This window comes from Musca domestica, unplaced genomic scaffold (genome assembly GCF_030504385.1).
Source record: "Musca domestica strain aabys unplaced genomic scaffold, Musca_domestica.polishedcontigs.V.1.1 58, whole genome shotgun sequence".
In the NCBI taxonomy this organism is placed as follows: Eukaryota; Metazoa; Arthropoda; class Insecta; order Diptera; family Muscidae; genus Musca; species Musca domestica.
Window position 1 is genome coordinate 2,164,593 of NW_026712360.1, and position 22,359 is coordinate 2,186,951.

Consider the following 22,359-nt stretch of genomic DNA (forward strand, 5'->3'; position numbering starts at 1 on the left):
TTTGGTTCTGGTGCCCGCTCCCTTTGGGCGGTTGGGTGTGTGTGTGTGAGCGTTTGTATGGGTCTATTATTTATTTCTTTGAAATGTTGTCCTTTCATTTTCATTTGTTATGTCGCATTTTTTTTATTCGGTGTTGTCTGGCCGATATATGGATGGATGGAGACCCTGTTGACCCCCCTCAGGTGATATATGTTTTACAAACAAAAGCATGTTGATATATATTTAGATACTCACTGGGGCCTCAATGCATGTGTAGATGTGAGTGGGTGTGTGTGTGTCTGTTTACCTCTGTGAATGGCCATCGTTAATCCTAATTTAATTGCAAATAAAATGTCACGTCGATATATCCTATTACGGATTACACATTGACATTTCTTGTCGTAATTTTTTTTTTTGTGTTCGTTGTTTGGTTTTCTTCGTTTTTTTTGCTCTTCGCAAAGCAGTAAATTATAGTTTATTTGTTGTTGCTGGTTTTTTACATCAATTCCAATCTTCTTCAGCGCCCACAACTGCCAGTAACAGCTGTAAAACCTGGCCCATCACCATCATCATTCAAACGTTTGTTACAAGGAAATGTCACAAAGAAGAAGAAGACGAAGAAAAAACGAACACAACTGTAAATCAAGCAAGCAGACAAACAAACATTGTAAACTACCCACACATACTCGCTTTCACTCTCTCTCTCACATTCTCTCTCACACAGTTGGATAAACAATTAAAGGATACACTAGCTGGCAATAAATTATCATCTTGTAAACGAATAAACGATAGATATGCTATTTGTGTAGGTTTGTCTATATATATATGTGTGTTTGCGTGTGTCTGTGTGTGAGAATATAACAAATGTGTGTATTTGTGTTTACTTGCAAACAGTTATCTTCATTAGTTAACTGGCTTGTGGATTGTTGGTTAGGCTTTAACTCAAACAAGTGTTAATTGTGGTTATGTGGCAGTGCTAAAATGTTAGGAAAATAAATACGAATTAACCAAAAAGCTTAGCATAGTTTTAGGCTGGTCTATAAACGAAAACATTTCAAGGAATTGCTAATAAAAAATTTGTGGTCTATTGCAGGGATATTTTTGGAAGAATAAAGATGAGCTTTCAAGGTAATCAAAAAGTCGGGTTTTCTGATTTATCGGGAGAGCTCTTGGGATGGGATATTAGATGGCCCTCCAAACAAGATTTCGTATAGGTATTCTAATAAGGTTTTACAAAAAGAACCATTGACTTCTGAAAAAAAATCTGTTCTTCAAAAGAACTCTATAGACTGGTTTATAAAGTTGTGAAACTCTTACTAGGAGTATCTTTAAATTTTTCGGAAACCCCATCAAAAAGACCAGAGATTCTCCCAAACAATATCCTTTTATGTCGTCGATGTTCTGAGAGTATTATCGATAAAAAGTTCTGCAAAATATATTTTTAAACCTCTGGGTCTGAAAATAAAAAAAAAAAAATAATAAAAAATGAGAGAGAGGTTTCCTAAGGGCCGGGCCAATTGACTAGATATCGTTGGGGTACGGATATGTCATCGTTGAGCTTTCAAGGAGATAAATATTGACAATCTATTGTTCAGCTATTGACAAGATATATGAATTATGAGATATATGAAATATGAGGTGCCGCTGAGCTATCGAAGATCTGTAGTTACTTTTGAAGTATCAAAAAATCATTGATGAGTTATAGTTGAGCTACAATCAAGGCTATCAACAATCGAAGAGCTATAGATGAGGCTCTGACGTGTTATTGTTAAACTATCCTTAAGATTTCTGTAAGCTCTCGATTGCTTATCGACAAGTTATTGCAGAGACATCGATGAGCTATAGATAAGCCTCAAATTAACTATCGAAAATCTATCGTTGCGCTACAGACTATTGCTATTAGAGGGTGAGATGAAAAAACTGCAACCAAATTCAAACTGCTGTCATTTCTAAGCCACTCGTCCGACAGCTTCTCCGATGAGAAAACATTCGTTGTCCAGCAGTTTGTAAACAAACAAAATGATCCGCTCATGTTTACTTGCCAAAGAGGCCAGCTGAAAATGTGCACCTTCGGTTGGCCACCAGTCATGGTGATGGTGTGGGCCGCCATAAAAGCCGATCGTTGCTCTCCGCTCGTATTAATCGACCGTGGCGACTATCAGAATAAATGCCGAATATTATGGCGATAACATTCTGGAGGGTGTATTAAAGCCTTGGGTACGTAAACATTTTGGCCGCAGACCTTGGACATTCCAATAGGACTCAGCACGCGCCACCCAAAAATGGTTACAAAATGAGGTTCCTCGCTTCATTTCCAGCACACAATGGTCACCAAAATCTCCGGATACCGATTCATTGGACTATTGTGTCTGGAGTATTTTGGAAAGCAAGGTTGGCACTAAAAAGTAACAAAGTGTTGATCACCTCAAGCAAGGGCTTCGCCGAAAATGGTTGAAAATACCGCAGAACAACATTCGGGCAGCGTGTGACGGCTTCATTGGCCGTTTGAAGGCCATAATTCGTGCCAAAGGTGACCAATTCGAATAAAACTTAACTTATTCTAAAATTTGATGCTATTTCCGAAATTTTTTGCTTTCATTCAAAAAAATTTGAAAAAAAAAAAATTTAAAAATTATGGTTATTGACTTTGTTGCAGTTTTTTATATCACCCTGTAAATTTAGAAGATTTTGTTTTATAGGAAGGCCTTAATTTATTGTTTTCTTTTAAAAACAATTGGAATTTTATTAATAATAGCAGATAAGTTTCTACGATGTTTTATTTTCAATTATATCCAAAGCTTTCCATTCAAGGAAGCCCAAGTGGTCTCAGAATCCCCATTAACCTACTACTACTTTTACCTGTCACTCTTCTGAAATCTAAAGCAAACTTTTAGGCCAAAATTATTTAGAGGACATTTTCAAAACTATTTTTCTTGTTTTTTAGATTAATTCGACTTATGTTTTTCATATATCGGAAAAATATGACCAATTTAAAATCCCGTCCTGGAAAATCGTGATCCATGTAAAGCACCAATATATTTCATTTTCATTGAAAACAATAAGAATTCTACTCGGAGAAGATTAGTTCCTACGATGTCTTATTTTCAAATATATCCAAAGCTTTCCATTCAAGGAAGCCTGTATGGTCTTCTTATAGAGGGACAGAATCCCCCTTTACCTACTACTACTTTTACCTGTTACTTTTCTCAAAATCTAAAGCATACATTTAGGGCGAAATTATTTAGAGGACTTTTTCAATCCCATTTTTTTATTTTTTGCTCTGATTCCATTTGCCTTTTTCATAATTCGGAAAAATATGTTACCATTTTAAAATCCCCTTGGCACATCACTTCAACAATCTCACGCATTTAAATACTAAATCAACGCACTGGCCTTGAACTACAACATTTCGCTTTGGCATTTCTATTTTCATTCACATTTACTTTGATATTTGTCTATTATTTTATTTGATGTCCTTGTTTCGGTGCTGCTGTCGACGTTTTTGTGCTCTTTTTTGCCTATTGTCATAAAACAGCCGAGGAGTTGTGGAAAAAATGACGACGACGACAACAATGGGCCAGAAACGAGAAATTATCAGCATGTTCATTACCCCAACCCCACATTCGTAACGGAGGGCGTTTTTTTTATTGTCACCCAGAGTGAGAAGAATTGTGTGGAGAATTTTATTTCTCATGGTGTACTTCGGAAGATAGAAAAGTAAATAATGACAAAAGCAGAGTGCCGATCTCCCCACTCACCCTACCCTCCCAAAGTAAATAAACAAATAATATAATTTATATTTTTCTTTTATGTCCCTACAAAGCGAGGGGAGGGGGGAGGGGGGCAAATGTAACAGAATGAGAGAGCAAACAAATTACTAATAACAATAATGGCAGCAATAATTCACAGATGAAAATTACAGACACGCATTTTACGTTACGTTGTTTCGGCTTCCAACGAAATAATTTGGTTTTAATGTTTCCCCCTATACAACGCTCACACTCAACATACACAAAAAAAAAAAAAGAAACACAACAATAACAAATAGAACATTTCATCAAATCAGTAAAACAACAATAACAACCATATTGACTTTTCCCCGCGGCATGGTGATGAGAAAATTTACCACGCCTTTGGTTAATATATAACGGAAATTAAAAACATCAACATCATCAGCGGCGGCAGTACGGCTTTGTGCCACGCACTTCAGCCCAAAGTTGGCCAAATGCAAAAAACATTGCCTACCTTTAGGCGCTATGTAAATATTCATCATTATTTAAAGTTATTCATTGTTATTGTAGCTGGATTTTTGTTGTTGTTTTATTTTGATTTTTCGTTATTGTTGTTGTTGTTTATGATTGCCTAAATATTGTTGTTGTTGTTTTTGTAATGTCAAACATTATTCATTGGTTCGCAAGAAATTTGAAGAGAAAAAATCTCATATTTTTAAGCCATGCCATTCTAATGATGTCCCGCGGCCATTAATAAGAAAATTTTCGTAGAATAACTTAGAGTATGCCATGAATTAGGACTTAATCCGAAATGGAGGTTTCAAAAAATGTCTCAAGTTTAAAATAAATCTGCAGTGACCTCCTAGGAGGCTAGGGAGGACAGCGAAATAAATTGTGGCCTTTTATTAGAAACATAAATTATTCTCTTTAATTTTCCCAACATTGCGGGGATAAATTAATTTTCTGAAAATAAAAAAAAAATTAAAGTGTGCTTAAAAGTATGCTCTGGAAAATGATGCATATTAAAATTGTAAGATATTGCGTAGATAAATTAATTTACTAAAAAGTATAAAAAAACTGAAGTGTGCCTATAAGTATGCTCTGAAAAATTATACATATTAAAATTTTAAGCTTGTTCTAATAGGGTTATCAATGACCAACATTTTTATTTCATATCTGCCAGCATGACGACTCTTTTTGTACTTCTATTAATATTCAATAAAAGTAACCCTGAAAGATGCCTTAAATTATGGAGTGAAATTTTTTCAAAAATATAAGATTTTATTTATTGGCATTTTAATGAAAATAAATATATTTTACTTCATATCTGCTAGATATGGACAAATGCTATAGCTCTTCTATGAACATTAAAAAAAGCGAATCGGAATTGTACTCAAAAGTATGCTTTGATAAATATTTAAATTTAAATGCTTGAAATGATAACTTAAGTGAGAGCTTGTTGACAAAAATACATTATTTCATGTCTGCCAAAAATACAAATTCTAAATGCTTTCTATGAATATTCAACAAGTCAAACTCAAATTTGCCCAAAAGTATGCTCTTAACAATGTCAAATTTTAAAAAAAATTATGCTTCTGTTAAGAAGTGTTACTGGAGCATTTTTGGTTTCATTTAAAACCTCATCTATGAATATGCAAATACATGAGATTGTGAAATATGCCCAAAAATATGCTCTGAAAAATGCCAAATATTTAACATATGAAGCCCATACTAATGGAGACTTGTTGAATATATTAATGGAGACTCCTTGCCAAAGATCGCTTGCTTCAAATCTGCCGGAGTGACAAATCCTATGGCTATTCGAAGAATATTGAAATAAGTGAATCTGAATTATGGCCAAAAATATGCTCTTCGGAGAATATTGAAATGTGTGAATCCGAATTATTGCCAAATATATGCTCTGAAAATTTCAATTTGCAGAATTTAGTTTTCTCCGATGGGAAAACATTCGTTGTCCAGCAGGCCAAAGAGGTCATCTGAAAATGTGCACCTTCGGTTGGCCACCAGAACTTAAGCGCCGCCATGGTGATGGTGTGGGCCGCCATAACAGCCGATGGTCGCTTTCCGCTCGTATTAATCGACCGTGGCAACAGAATAAATGCCGAATATTATCGCGAAAATATTCTGGAGGGTGTATTAATGTCTTGGACACGCAAACATTTTGGCCGTAGATCTTGGACATTCCAACAGGACTCAGCACGCGCCGCCCAAGAATGGTTACAAAATGAGGTGATTTACTTCATTTCCAGCCCACAATTGCCACCAATCCGTTGGCCTATTGTGTCTGGAGTATTTTGGAAAGCAAGGTTGGCACTAAAAAATACCCAAGTGTCGATCACCTTAAGCATGTACTTCGCCGGGAATGGGCCAAAATACCGCAGAGCAACATTCGGACAGCGTGTGAAGGTTTCATTGACCGTTTGAAGGCCATAATTTTTGCCATAGTTGGCCAATTCGAACAAATCTAAACTTATTTTAAAGTGTGATGCTATTTCCGACATTTTTGCATTCATTGAATAAAATTGAGAAAAAGTAAAAATTATGGTTTTTGATTTTGTTGCAGTTTTTTCATTTCACCCTGTATTTAAAGGGTTTTAAATTTAAATGCAGGGATAAATTCGTTAGTACGTCTATGAATATTCCAAATTATGCCTAAAAGTATGCTCTGAAAATAGAAAATGTTTGAAATTTCAAGCTCTGATTTAGAAAAGTTTAAATGAATGAGTGAACGAGACATTTTGGACAAGATTATCTATACCTGCAAGAAGGCAACCGATAATAGCCACCTATGAATGTCCAAAAAAATGAATTTGATATATGCCCAAAAGTATGCTTTGAAAGATGTAAAATATTGAAAATGCTTTAATTTTATTTTAAAGCTTTAAAATTGTAGCTCCTTGCCAAGAGACAACTTCTATAGCTAGTGTTGGCTCGTGTGCAAATAACGAAATCCAAATTATGCCCAAAAGTATACTCAAAAAATATCAAATATGTAAAATTATATGCTTATATTGAGAGGTGTCCTTCATTTCAGGCCTGAAACGATTTTATATACGCCCAAAAGTATGCTTTGGAAAATGCTAAACTTTTACAGGGTTTCAAATGAGAATTTAAATGGATTTTTTTAATCCAATGCTTTATGAAAGTTTAGATTGATATCTCAACTATGAATATAGAAAGGAGTGAATTTGAAACAGGCCCAAAATTATGCTGCGAAAAAAATTAGCTACATATAAATTTGCCTAGCTTATGTTACAGACCTTCAAATGGAAATATTTTGTACAAAATACTTTAGTTCATACTTGTAAAAAAAAAAATAAATATATAAATAAATAAAATAGACATTCAACAATTATTGAGTTTTAGTGTTTTTGGTTTTGTTTTTTACTGGTGTTGTTGCGATTTGATTGATAGATTGATTTCCATTTTTTTACTGTGGTAAGCAATGGAATTGTTGTCATGTGGTTGTTGTTGGAGGGTTTGTGTAAATTTCTTTTTTTGTTGTTGTTGGGGTAATGTGGTTTTTACAGGTGATTATTTCTGGGGAACAATAGAAAAACTTTTTTTTTTGCTCGCTGAAGTGACAGAAAAATTACGGGGTTATTTCGAGCTGTAATTGATTGATATGCAACATTTATTGATAGGGGGGTGACAAGGAGAGGGAGGGGGTTCTGGGAATATGTAAAAAATGTAAGGACAATTCTCAATGGATTTCGAGTCAAAAATAGACTTGTTCTAAAAAACAGAGATACCAACCCTTCTATTTATCAAAATAAACATATATTAACATAATATATCAGGAGACCAAGGAAGAAAATTTCAAAATTGTGAAAGTAGAAAATTAAAATTTTATAAATATGGATAAGAAACACAAACACATAGGAAAGCAAAATTCACCTACAGAACCAGAGAAAAGCAAGGTTCTGTAGGTGAATCTATGTTGACCGAAAAAAATCAGGTTGTGTGGGAGTCTCCTATTCCTATGGGTATTACTTTCCTTTTTTCCTGCAAATAATGTAAATAAAATAACATTTTTTCTTATTTTTTTCTATTTTTAGGTAAGTCCTGACATGAAATAATAACACCCTTATATGGTTACCAGAAATGAGTAAGTCTTTCTATTGATTTCTTTGAAAACATATAAAAATATAATTTTCATAAATTGTGAAATAATAATTATGATCCATTTTTGATTATGACATATAATGACTCAACAATGCCAGAACTCGATTAAATGTTGCATACTTTTTGGATGGTGTAAAAAAAAGTCAGTCTAGCAAAAATGAAAATTAGATTACCAAAAGTCACTATTGAGTCGTGTAAAATTCGATATCGATTTTTAAACTTTCAAAAATGTCAGGCTGTTGTGAAAAATGATTAAATGTTGCATACTTTTTGGATGAGATGAAAATCAAAGTAAGTCCAGTTAAAAATGAAACTTAGATTACCAAGAGTCCTATTACGTAAAAATAAAATTCGATATCGATTTTTAGACTTTTAAATGTCTGAAGTCGATTATTCGTTGCATACTTCTTGGCTGTTGTGAAAATAAATCTGTGATTGTTAAATCGAACGTCGATAACAAAAAGTTGCCTTACGACTGGCCAAATCGATTTTGACTATTAGACTCCCAAATTATGAAAGCAGACTAAACGTTGCATACTTTTCGGATGATATGAAAATTAGAAAAAAATCGGCAAAATATTAAACAGATCGAAAAACTGTGAAATTTTTGGGAGAGGCAAAGTTCGATTTCGACTTTGGCACTCATAAATATCAAAAGCCGTACAGGGTAAGATAAAATAACTGCAACAAAGTCAAACGCCATAATTTTTAGATTTTTTTAATTTTATTAAAAGAAATCAAAAAATGTCGGACAATAGCATCAAATTTTAGAATAAGTTTAGATTTGTTCGAATTGGTCACCTTTGGCACGAATTATTGCCTTCAAACGGCCAATGAAACCGTCACACGCTGCCCGAATGTTGCTCTGCGGTATTTTGGCCCATTTGGCCCGACGAAGCGCTTGCTTAAGGTGATCGACACTTTGGTAATTTTTAGTGCCAACCTTGCTTTCAAAAATACTGTAGACACTATAGTCCAACGGATTGGTATCCGGTGATTTTCGTGGCCATTTTGCGCTGGAAATGAAGCGAGGAACCTCATTTTGTAACCATTCTTGGTGACGGTGGCGTGCTGAGTGCGATGGTGGTGAGTCTTGTGGGAATCTACAAGTTGTACGGCCAAATTGTATCCGTGCCCAAGGCTTTAATAATCCCTCCAGAATATTTTCGCGATAATATTCGGCATTTATTCTGATGCCACGGTCGATTAATACGAGCGGAGAGCTACCATCGGCTGTTATGGCAGCCCACACCACCACCATGGTCGGCGCTTGAGTTCTGGTAATTGTGCGCTGGAAATAAAGCGAGGAACCTCCTTTTATAACCATTCTTGGATGGCAGTGGCGTGCTGAGAGCGATGGTGCTGAGTCCTGTTGGAATGTCCAAGGTCTGCGGTCAAAATGTTTGCCTGCCCAAGGCTTTAATACACCCTCCAGAATATTTTCACGATAATATTTGGCATTTATTCTGATGCCATGTTCGCTTGAGTTCTGGTGGCCAACCGAAGGTGCACATTTTTAGCTGACCTCTTTGGCAAGTAAACACGAGCGGATCCTCTGGTTTGTTTACAAACTGCTGGACAACGAATGTTTTCTCATCGGAGAAAACCAAACCAAATTCGGCAGTTCACCACTTTCGGCCAAGCGAGCAACTCCTTAGCTCTTTTGAGTCTCTTTTTTTTATCCTGAGGTGTAAGTTCTTGCACTTTTTGGAATTTCAATGGCTTTACCCCGAGCTAATATCATTTTTCAATATTTGCCGAATGGAATATTGCGATATGTTCCGCAGCTTACAAACCATTTTTCGGCCACTGCGACGCAGGTTTCGATCAAGTCGCTTCCTTAATTTTCGAACTATTTCTGCTGACGTTGCTGTTTTCTGCCGTCCACTTCCTTGACGTCGGGCTACGCTACCAGTATCACGGTAATAAGGGATGGTACGAGACACAAATGATTTATTCACATTTAAATGCTGGAGTGCTCTAACGATAGCCAAATCACACTATCACGCTTGAATTCCTCCATCACGAATAACTTTTTTTTCTGGAAAATTCTCACCAGAATACCTTTGTACGCTTGTAAACAATATAAAGAGCTGTCACTGGAATAATATTAACAGCCGTCGGACGAGTAGCATAGAATGACAGCAGTCTGAATTTGGTTGCAGTTTTTTTTTATCTCACCCTGTATATAAGTCTTCTGTAAGTATATATAAAGGTGAGGGTACATAAGAAGCTTAGCATCATGGCGCGGCATATTAATGTCAAAATGTAAGGGAAAAGGACGGCAGGATTTTAGTTCGGCTCTGTAATCTCTTTATGAAATGTTACAAAATATGCCTAGCCATGACTTCAAGCTTCTTATGTACTTTCACTTTGAGTGAGACGAATTTTTTAACATTTTGATTTTCTGTGATAAAGAGGCTCTCTTGCTTTCAGTGAGAAGGAGACCTTCAAATTGCCTATCACAAAAATTTTTTTTATATTTTTTTTTGGACCAGAAAGAAATTTTCCTTTTTGAAAAAAAAAACTTCCTGAGAGAAGAGGAACCCCAGGCTTTTTTGAATAAAATAACTTCAACTCTTCTATTAGGATATGAACTTCAGAGCTCCTATTGGAAAAAGACATTCAGCTTTGGTATTAGGAATAACTATTTTATTATGTGTCTCATCAAGGGGAGATTTAAAGGTCATAATTTGATTTCCTATACGAAAAAAATGTCTAAATTAGTTTTTATATTTTTAGTCATTACCTGTAGGCTATTTACGGGTGATAATTTGTTTTCTAAAGTTAGGTAAAAAAAAACAAATTACATGTTCTCACCTTGCTCCTGACCCTCAAATTTTTCTTTTTCCTTCATAACATCCCCCCCCCATCCCGATACGATTTTATTTCCAGACGACATCACCAGTGATAACAACAACACCAACTGACAGTAGTCATTTTTAGCTTTGCCAGTTCTTTTTCTATGGAATTTACATTTCGAAGGTAATTTCCTTTTTATGTTCTGGCTCCCTGCCCTCCGATTCCAACTTTTTCCTACTCCTCAGCCATTTATCAGAGATGTTCGGTGCGTTACGTTTCCTCTGCTTTCATTTTATTAAATCAATTTCTCATTTCATTCATTCATTCTTTCCTTCGTTCCGTCTTCCATTTTCTTTCATTTCTTATTTAATAAAAATACAACAATTTGCTAAGCAACAATGACAAAGCCAGGGTCGGAGAATAGAGACGAGCACACAAAAAAGGGTAATTCCCTATTTGTCATTTTATTTACTTGTTATTGTTGTTGTTATTATTTTGCATCCTTTTTGTCCTTGTCAACGGAAGAGAAGACAGACTTATCTTTCACGTAGAACTTGGAATCTTTTTTTTTTCTTGAGAAGGGAGGTATGGAGGAGGTTTTTTCTTCAATGGCAAAGAGGTCTGCAGCCACAGACAACAACAACAACAACACGGAGAATTGACTTATGATCATCTACATGAATACAACAAACCTTCTGGAGCATCGCTTCATTCAAGGGTAACACGAAGTTCACATTTGTTGCCGTTTTTTCCCCATTCAAAGACAGGGGAGAATACAACACAGAGAAGGGAGCAGAGAACACATGGAGGTTGTCTGAACTGTGGCGTTTTTGTTGTTTTTGGTGTGATTTGAAGTGTGTTTAAAGGTGAAGTTGTTGCTGGCGTTGTCGTTGTTCTCAAGTGTCCCACAGCCTCGTCTCGTCACACATGCCGCGCGTCTAGAGATACTTGTGAACGGTCTTATCATCCGTCATGTTTCCGCCCTGGCACCTGTGACCCCCTCGGCTTTACATTTTCTGCACAAAAAGGTTAATCATGTAAATTTTTTACTGCCGCTTTTCGTTCGCACTCACCTCCCCCAGCCTTTGTCAGGGCTAAATAAAGTTTTACTGTGGGCTTTGTTTGGTCTCTCCTCCGTTTTGCTTCGTTTAACTCGCCTCGGTTGCGATGTTGTTGCAAATGACAATAATGTTGTTGGAGTTGGAGGTGTTGGTTGGGTGTTGTTTTGTTGTTGCTAAATTGTCTGGCTTCAAGACAAACGACATATCATTCGTTGTGCGTTCATTTGACAGTTAACAACGGTAAACAAGAAGCTCTCTCACACACACACACACACACACTGCGGCACATGGGGTTCCATCTATGGAGCAGCTACTTTCACACATATGAGGGTTGCATTCAATCATCTCGTCTTCAATGTCTGAAGAAGTATCTCCCGCGCGTGGAGACTTCATAGTCTTGTGCACTGGGGATTTTTACCCTAAGTAGGCCTGTTGTTGGTTTACCCACTTGGGGGAGTAATGACTAGTCCAGTGCATTTGTTTGTATGCGAGTGTGCGCCATAAGTTTTTTTTCTGTCCTCCCTAAGGTTAAATCATATTAAAAAGAAAAAACACAGCAACAACGACATGGGGAGATTTGAAATGAGATTCTGAAATATTCTTGTTCGGTTTTGAATGAAGCGAAAAACGCATGAGAGTTGTTGAAAGAAGTTACCTGAAGGGAAAATACGCTGCCTTTGGTGAGGGAGAGATGAGATAGTTTGAGGAGAATTTGGAAACCACTATTTGCGAAGATAATTTGAAAGAGAGAAGAAGACCTCTGGAGATCTTCCATTTCGTATATAAGAACACCTCAGGTGGTCTTCTATTCTGCATGGAAGAAAAACTCACGAGGTCTTCTAGAAGAAGACCTCTAGTGGTCTTCTATTCCGTATAGAAAAGACCTCTTGGAGGTCTTTTATTCCGTATTGAAAAAGGCCTCTGAAGGCCTTCGATTCCGTATTAAAGAAGACCTCTGGAGGTCTTAACTGAAGGGAAATTACGCTGCCCTTGGGAAGGGAGAGATGAGATAGTTTGAGGAGAATTTTGAAACCACTATTTGCCAAGGAAATTCTGAAGAGAGAAGAAAACCTCCGGAGGTCTTAGATTCCGCATAGAAAAAGACCTCTGGAGCTCTTTTATTCCGTAAAGACGAAGACTTCTTCTATTCCGCATAGAAAAAGACCTTGTAGAGGTCTTCTATTCCGTATAGAGGAAGACCACCTAGAGGTCTTCTATTCCATATAGAAGAAGACCTCTTAGAGGTCTTCTATTACGTTTAGAAGAAGACCTCTTAGAGGTCTTCTATTACGTATAGAAGGAGACCTCTTAGAGGTCTTCTATTACGTATAGAAGAAGATCTCCTAGAGATCTTCTATTCCGTATAAAAGGAGACCCCCTAGAAGTCTTCTATTCCGTATAGAGGCAGATATCATAGAGGTCTTCTATTCCGTATAGAGGCAGATCTCATAGAGGTCTTCTATTCTGCATAGAAAAGGCCTCTGAGAGGACTGCGTTTCTATAGAGAAGAATACCTTTCAGAGGCCTTCTCGGGTAGGTCTTCTCTTCGATGGAAAGGATGACCTCTCGGAGGCCTTCTATGCCGTATAGAAGAAGACCTCTTTGAAGTCTTCTATTCCGTACAGAAGAAAATATTTTGGAGGTCTTCTCTTCCGTACAGATGAAGACAATTCAACGGTCTTCTCTTGCGTATAGAAGAAGACCTCTTAGAGGTTTTCTATTCGGCATAAAAGAAGACCTCTATTTCGGAGAGAAGAAGACTTCTTAGATGTCTGCTATTTCGTACAAAAGTTCTCGGAGAGGCCTTCTATTCTTCTGTACGTAAGAAGACCTGTCAGAGGACTTCTCTTCCGCACTGAAAATGGCTCCTTAGAGATCTTTTCTTCCGTAAAGAAAGCCTCTTAGAAGCCTTCTCTTCTATGGAACGACTCGGAGATGTCTTCTATTTCATATCGTAGAGGCCCTCGAGGCGTTCTATTCTATGGAAAAGAAGATCTCTCCGAGGCGTTCTATACTATGGAAAAGAAGACCTCTCCGAGGCGTTCTATTCTATGGAAAAGAAGACCTCTCCGAGGCCTTCTATTCTATGGAAAAGAAGACCTCTCCGAGGCCTTCTATTCTATGGAAAAGAAGACCTCTCACAGACCTCTCTCTTCTATGGAGGAGAAGACCTCTCATAGGTCTTCTATTCAATATAGAAGAAGCCCTCGGGTAGGTCTTCGATTCTATAGAAAGAAAGACCTCTCAGAGGCCTTCATTTCTATGGAGAAGAGGACCTCTGAAGAGAGCTCTCAGAGGCCTCGTATGTACTCTTAGAGATCCTCTGTTTATTTCATAGATGACTTCTAAATGGAAAGCTCTCAGAGGCCTTGAAAGTGCTCTTAGAGATCCTCTCTCAATTCCATAGAAGGCTTCGAAGGAAATCCATTTTTTTCTCGCCCTGTTCCAAACACCTTCCAGCATCAAGGATACCTCCCCCATTCGCGTACATCCCTTTTGGGAAAATTCATGATTACAAAACCTCCGGAAAATGTTTTGCATTTAAATGTCCGTTTGTTTGTCCGTCTGTCTGTCTCTCAGTCTGTCCCCACCGTAATGTTGTTGTTTTCTGTTCTGGTTATTTGTATGCCACATGTCTGCAGTGCCGTCTGCCGAGTTCCTGCAACTGACTTTCATTCATTCATTCAACTTATTATGTGTTTTCATTAAGTGTTATTAATTTAAAAATGTCCTTTTCGAAAATTGTCTCGCAGCGCAGCACTCAGAGTTAAATTGCAATGTCAGGCAGTCAGTCAGTTAGACTGTCTGACTGCCTGCCATACAGCTCAAGCAAGAAGGGTTCGAGTTTCGCTTTGGCTTTGTTGTGTTACTCCACAAATGGGATATAAGTACGGCGGCATTCCTAGCCGGGGCTAGAATGTCGCCTTGGCACAAAAAAATGAAACAACAACGGCAAAAAAAAAATGGGGGATAGCCTCCCTTCCGCTTTAATTTACAAAAAAAAAGTAAGGAGAAGAAAAGTAGGAAAAACAACGATGATGTCTGAGTGGTTACAAAACGATTTATGAATGAATGACTGAACGACTGAATAAATGAATGAATGAATGGGAATGACTGACTCAATGACTGGCCTTAGGTTCCTTAGGGGAGAGGGGAACAAATTGTCGTCTCTAGTATGCCATGGGGGTGCTGTAGTAAAATACAGGATATGTCAATGACAATTGTTTTTGTCTAGGAGAGGAGATCGCCACTTTGCCAGTGAATGCCAGCAGAACACAAGAATGCAGAATGCTCTTGAATTAAATTGTCGCGGTGCAATTTGTCACGATAAGTTTGCAAATGAATACATGTGCTATGAAGAGGGGATATGGCTAATTACATTTGAGTGGCGAATGAGGATGTCATGGGAACCTTGAAAGTGGAAGGATTTTCGAAGAATGGGGGTTGGGGAGGAAATAGTTTGAGATGTGGAAGGATGAGATTTTGAAGGGGGAGATATTTTGAGATTTTGAAGAGGGAGATAGTTTGAGGTAGTTTTTAAGGAACTAAAGGGATAGCGAGGATTAATTCTCCCATTTTATGTTTCTCTGCCTTCTCTTTTAATATTCCTTCCTTCTTCCTGCCCTTGAAAAATCCTTTCACTCCTCTTTGAAAAGTTCTCTCATTTTTCCTTTGAAAAATCTAATAAAAATTTCTTGTTTTAGGAATCACGTATTTTTTATCTTAATACGAGTTGAGCCCTGACCTACCTGCGTCCTGTTAATGCCTGCCTCTCTGTTCAATTTACCGACCATAGGTACAATTTCAATAGCTTCAATTCAAATTTCGTTAATAGTTTTTACTTTTTCCCAAATAATTACAAAGGTGTAATACTTCTGCCCCCACACCTCCATCCCAAACAACTTTCTCCCTGAGAGCATTCTTATGGCTACTATTATTTCTCACTCTCTTGCGGTTTGGTTGAGTGGTGCAATAGCTCGACCCCCACCCACGGCACAAACATTGTGGCGGTCTGTTTATTGCGGTTCGCCTGTTTGTTGCTGCTACTGCGGCCATTGTGGCAATGCTGATGATTGTTAACCGCGGAAATTTTGTATACCATGTCGGTTGGGCCACAGGAATGACCGTCAACCAATTCTGGGTATCTCTGCGTTCACCTAACCATTAGGGTGTTGCTTTGTCGGCCGTTGTTGGGCCAGTCGGTCATAACTTTACATTTACGTGTGCGTTGAGTACTCAGTCGGTACACTTAACGACAATGGCCACGCTAACTGGGAGTTGTGGAGGGAGCTAGCTACAGTGGGTTGATTTCCAAGAAAATTCTAATGTGTTTGAAATTAAACTCCAAGGGGCCAGGCGGGCGTATACTTGGTGATATTGGTCATACGCACCATGGAATCCTTGTAATAATTCTCATTACTTTCGTAACAATAAATTCAGTCGTTTCTAAGCATGGATTCCCGGAATCCGCAGCTGAAAGTGAGTCTAGTTATCCCATTGACGGGAAGCTAAATTATTGCAACGATACCTGGGTGCGTATGGGTGTTGTAACGACGTATACGCCATGGTGGTTCTTTAGATTATAAGTTTATTTAAATTTTTAAGAACGGATTTTTTGGGGGCCGTTGGAAATATTTCGTTTCCTTCTTCTATTCAGATAAAGCTACCCTTACATTCTATGTCGAGTAGGCAGAAGTCCTATTCAATTTAATTTAATGTTTACTCTAAGGGCCATAGGAGCTCTATGGCGTATTTATTTAATTTTTAATTAAGATTTTATGTGGGGTCATTAATTGACAACCTTGGAGTTAGCAATATATTCTGACAATTGTTATATGGGTTTTTAACTCATTGCAATTGCTAAGTTAATTTTTACAAATCGAATTCGGACTCTCTTGTCACTTGTAGTCCTTTTTAAATATTTCCGAAAATTTTTTGAATAAACAAGGCTCATGATGTAGAGGAATTTCGGTCAGACTGAACTTTCAATGACAAAAATCTTAAAAGTGCTTGATGGCGTATACATTGCGACAATACTCATACGCACATAAGAACAATTGTTCCGCCCGAAGAAATCTTCCTTAAAATTTCATTAAATAATATATCCGTGCTAAAAGCTAGGTTAAGTTGTTAACTCTCTCTTAATAGCCGAAGAGTAGTTCGATCTCCATAGTTCAGATGTTAGGAAGGACTAAGAATTTCTAAAAAAACTCCTAAACTCTAAAATAGTATTTATGGAGGTCATCATAACAGGATTCGCATAGAACTATAGAAAATTATCATTCACCAGATCTTGTTGATAGAAACCTTGTTATTCTGGGCGTATACGTTTTGGCAGTAGTCATACGCACCAAGGTACCATTAAAGCTGTTTGCATCCCAAACATAATATATAACAGATTACATTTCTCGTGATATCTGGGAGAAATTTTGAACATTCTAGTTCAAAGGAGACGAAGGATCAAGGAATATGATCAAGGATATGTGGGAAGCCATTTTCCGGGTTTCCATGGATATGGCATCTTTTCAGGTATTGTTTCAAAGGAACTTTTAAGAGATATACAACTTTTTGTTGTGTTTTATTTCACTTTCGAGATGAGCTTAAGGATCTGAAATACGCAATGAAAACGAAAGTCAGATAGGTACTATTACACACTCACCACTATGTGACGAGTTTCGCCATTTGTTAAGCAGCTCATCAATCATATTTGTTGTGGATGATGGCTTATAAGGGCGATTCTTTGGAAAGTAGTAATAATTTTTTTATCCAAACATGATATCTGAAAGACTAGCGGACCAGAAATGAACTTCTACTGGCTCCCTTTCTTCATTTTGTTCCATATTTCTATAAAAAACCCATAGGTCTCCTATTCGGTGAAGATCTCTTATTTCCAAAAAAAAAAAAAATAAATAAATAAATAAATAAATAAATAAATAAATAAAAAATAAAAAAAAATTCTTATATTTTAAAGAAGGCTTTAAATTCATCATCCGTTCCGGAATCTGAAATCTAAAAAAATCCCTAGGAGAACACTTTTATGAATCTTTCATAACCTTTGAAGGATTTCTTGCGTATACGTTGTAATAGCACTCATACGCACTAATTGCGAATTGAATTTTTCTCGAGAATTTTTAATATTGCAGATTTTGAAATGGAATAAAATTGGGTAGCACACAATGTCATTTGACACAATTGTAGAAATCTGTTAGTCCCGAAGAAGGGAAATAATTGGCGAGTGAAGCACTAAGTGTTTGGGAAAAAAAAAACTTCAGGGGTGTTTCATGCCGCAGAGGCCCAACCCTTGGAGAAGGGAAAAACATTCATACCTTAAAAGAAATTCATTAAGTGAAACAGTCACCATCTTTCAAAAAATTTGTTACGAATAAAATGTGTTATATTCAAAGAGGTTCTATTGCGTATACGCTGCGATAACACTCATACGCATTGCTATACCTTTGAAATTGTACGTTTTTATTTTAAGTGTTTTGGAAGTATAAAAATAAAAAATATCAGGAAGTCAATCATTAAAAATCTGAGCTCAATTAAAATGGGATCGCACTGAGATACTATCAAAAATTACCATGGACATATTAAGACCTTGGAAAGAATTGGATCGTACAGGATGACATTAAAGCTATTCTGTATTGATTGTTAGAGTAAAAGACGAGGAAGACTCGGCGTTGGGGAAATTTCCTTAGTAAAATATTCTTTTAGATGTGTTTTCATGCAGAGCGAAGCATAGCCATTCTCCGATTCTATTTCTGAATCCTAAAGTTAACCAATTAGTAATAATCCGATCATAAACCAAGTGTTCTTTCGTTATGGGAACTAGTTGGCGTATACATTGTGAAATTACTCATACGTACTGAGATGCTCTAGAAATTAGTTATTACACAATATTTCATTTTTAAGACCTTGGAAACCATAGGATCGGCGTTTTTACATAAATTTCCGATTTTATATCTTGGATTAGATGAAGAAACACTTATGATGCGCCATAGTGCACTAGCTTGAAAATATGATTTGGATCGAAGATATTTTTTCCGATAATTTTTTTCTCCGATTATTATATTCTACTAGAGTATTGAGTAGGCTGTGTCTCTTCCAATTATTGAAGCGGAGGCTCCATTATTTTGGGGAAGGGGCAGATCTTAAGGAGAGGAGTTTCCTTTGCTTAAAAATTCCCTCAATCCGTTTTATTCTCTTGAAGTCAAGCCTGAAATGAAAAATTATTTTTTTTTTAATTCGAATTATGAAATATAACGCTAACCAAAAGTCTGAAATCCTATTCAAAATTACCTGTTGGCTTGTTTGGTGTATACATTGTGACAATACTCATACGCATCGTTATCATAAATTTGAGTGATAACCCACTGAAATTTATGATGACCCTTTGTTTTTCTTTGAAAGAATGTAATAAATAATTTTAGAAATATTGTTCACATATCTCGTGTCTTGGCTGTGGGAAAACCTGTCGTATTACGAACGCCTGATGATGTAAAATATAATACGACATTAATTATACGCCATAGTGAACTGTTTCCATAATAAGCTATGGATATTAGAGGTTATTTTAAATTTTTTCTCACAGGCCTGTACAGGTCAATGCAGATACAATTCTAAATATCTTAGCAGCCTTGCCAGGAATTTTTTTTCTTCAATTGAATATATTTTTCTAGGATATTAATTTAGAATACCATTGTTGGATAAATGTTACCTCTTGTGGAGGGCTATTTAAAAACAGCTGAGATTATATCTTATCCTTCAAACCCCTTTTTAAGATCGTCATTTGATTGAAATCTCATAATATTTTTTATTGATAACCATAGGATAATTTTTCCCACTGTCCCTCTGGTTTCACTGTTGAATTTCGTTCCTTTTTTGATACCATAATGACCGGCTGCAGGCCATAGTTAAAGTTGGTCGAGCATACGCTTTTGGTTTAAAAATAGCTTGCATATAAAACTAAAGTCTATAAACCCACACACACTTACGCAGACACTGACACCCAGCACAAAGTAATGACAACAACAACAAAAACTTGCTCCAAGAGGGAGAGAGAAATAATTCTGTTTTTTTGGTGGGCAATCTACACAAAAAAATTTTGTGTACTTTTTGTTTAGGCAACAATAATACAGCAGCAGCAGTCCAAAGTACTTCTGTCTGAATGGGTGTAAGGTAATGGTGGGTGTGTCTGTGTGTGCGTGTGTGGGGTATAAAAAAGCACGCCATATTTAGTTAGAAGTAGGTTAAAAGGTAGCTCAGACACTCCAGCAAAAAAAAAAAATGAATAGACCCCCCACCCATGCAATTAAATGCAGACATCAAGAGCCAGAGAGAGTGAGTGTGAGAGAGAGAGAGAGAGAGTCCAAAACACATGGTATTTCTCATACCCACAATGACCACCAGCCCGCCAGCCAAGTCTTGATATTAGGCATAAACTGTTATGCCGCTGGATTGCTGTGGTGGTGGTGGTAGTGGTGTTGCTGCTGTTGTTGAAGTACTTGTAACAGGTCTTTGTACCTGTGTTGAATGGAGAATATCTCTGTATGTGTGTGTGTGTGAAAAAAACACACAAAAATTTAGCTTGAATTGTTAAGGAGGCACTTGTTGTTTAGTTAAAATGTTTCAGGTTATTTTATTTTTGTATAAAGACCTGTTTTATTTTGAGAGAAATGTCCTTCAACTTATGAAAAAAAAAAACAAACCCTAAGAAGAGAAGAGAGCGGCCAACTCAACATTTTACTTGGAAAGCCTGCAGAGGCCGGCATACATTCACACTTTCCATGGAATTTGTTGAAATGCAAAATACTTTGCAAGTGTGTGTGTGCGTTCGTTTCAAAACTTGTCATATTGGTAATAATAACTGAGAGAAAAAAAAAAAAAAAAAAAACGCTGAAAATTGCGTCCTCGTCGAGTATTCGTGTAACGGTAATTGCTCTCCAGGTTAAATGCTTTGTTGAGAAAAAAAACAAGAAAATATTGTTTGCCGGCAATTGTTGTTGTTGCTGTTGTATTATTGACGTTGTATTATATTTTTATTGTTGGGCTATTATTAACTTTTTGAGACTCATTATAGTTAATACCAATACACCAAGAAAGCAAAAAAAAAAAATAACCAAAAGAGAAAATCTATTTTGATTAGACCATTAGCCAGAGGCTATTTGTTATCGGGTTTTTAGTTATTCTCTCAAGGACTTGTATAAATAATTTAGATATATATTATTTGAAATTAGAATTTGTTTTTGGATTAATCGAAGAAAATAAAATTTAATCAACGATTAGGGATGGTGGAGAGTATATTTTTTTCTAAAATAAAAAACCACCCCAAAGGACGGGTGGTAAAAATATAAAAATTAACGAAAATAAAAATATTTTAGAATTGTCGATAGGTTGCCGATTGACCGATGATATATCGTCAGTACGTCTTTGGATAGTCTCTACGTCATCCATAGTTTTTTCGATTAGACCATTAGCCAGAGGATATTTGTTTTCGGTTTTTTTTGTCAAGGACTTTGATAAATAATTTAGTTATATATTATTTGAAATTAGAATTTGTTTTTGGATTAATCGAAGAAAATAAATTTTAATCAAAGAAAAGGGATAGTGGAGAGTTAATTTGTTTCTAAAATAAAAAACTCAAAGAATAAGTTAGTTGGTCAAAAAAATATAAAAATAACCAAAATAAAATTATTTAAGATTGGCGATAGGTTGCTGATTGACCGGTGCTATCGTCACTACGTCGATGGGCCATCTCCAGGCCAAAGGATATTTGTTTTGGTTTTTTTTAGTTTTTTCAAGGATCTTTATAAATAAACAAGATAAGGGAAAGCGGGGAACTAATTTCTTTCTAAAATAAAAACAATTAAAAAATCTGTAAGTTCGGCCGGGCTGAACTCTGAATACCATTTGGAACGAATTTGGTAATTCTCAAAAACAATAAAATCCGTTAAAAATTCTGTTAAAATCTTATAAATACCAAATGTAGCTGTTACATTAGGGTCTATACGACCATGAATATCGTCGATGAATATTGTCGCAAATATCATCAAAATACCGAATATCGTGAGGTACCGTTATATGAGGGCTATACCAAAAGTCCTGCAAACATGAGATGGAGTTGTACTAGGAGAATGTCTATGGTCAAGATAAGGAGAATAAACATTTGTAAATAATTTTTTCAAGTACCTTTTGAGAGGTTCTAAATATTGAATATGTCCTAACAAAATCGCAAAGTCGTAATCGTAACCCATTAATATGAGATAATGAAAATTGATGGGGAACCTTAAGACGTATTAGTGATGTCGTAAATTATACCTCACATGGTTTCTTAGATATTTTTCACAATAACCTGTTTGTGTGTAGATTTTGACTCAAATGCAAAAGGATTCGAATGAAGAGTTATTAGGAAAAGTCTCATGTCACAGATATGGAAAAACAAAGATTTTTGTAAATAATTATTTCAAAAACCTACTAAAAAGGATCCACATCTACCATAACTTAAAAAACTTCATTTGACTTTTGGAGTATTTATTCTGCTGCTTTCAAATCAAAGACTAGAAGGTCTCAGGTAGTGGAAATCATTAGAAACCTTTCAAATTGAAATAACTAAGATTCCATAGGCATATGAGTGCTGTCGT

General features: G+C 36.3%; 1 protein-coding gene across 2 annotated transcripts in view; it reads left to right on the top strand.

The window, feature by feature from the left end:
* LOC105261560 (transcriptional regulator ovo) overlaps positions 1 to 22,359 on the top strand; it is a 139,159-nt gene that overhangs the window by 45,473 nt on the left and 71,327 nt on the right. Inside the window, exon 2 of one of the 2 annotated variants that reach the window (XM_059128902.1) lies at positions 7,790 to 7,876. The exons of the other annotated variant lie outside the window; for it this stretch is intronic. Coding sequence (XP_058984885.1) covers positions 7,790 to 7,800 — 11 coding nt within the window. The 3' untranslated portion in view covers positions 7,801 to 7,876. Of the gene's footprint in view, positions 1 to 7,789; positions 7,877 to 22,359 lie in introns of those variants that run through there. 2 annotated transcript variants of the gene reach the window in all.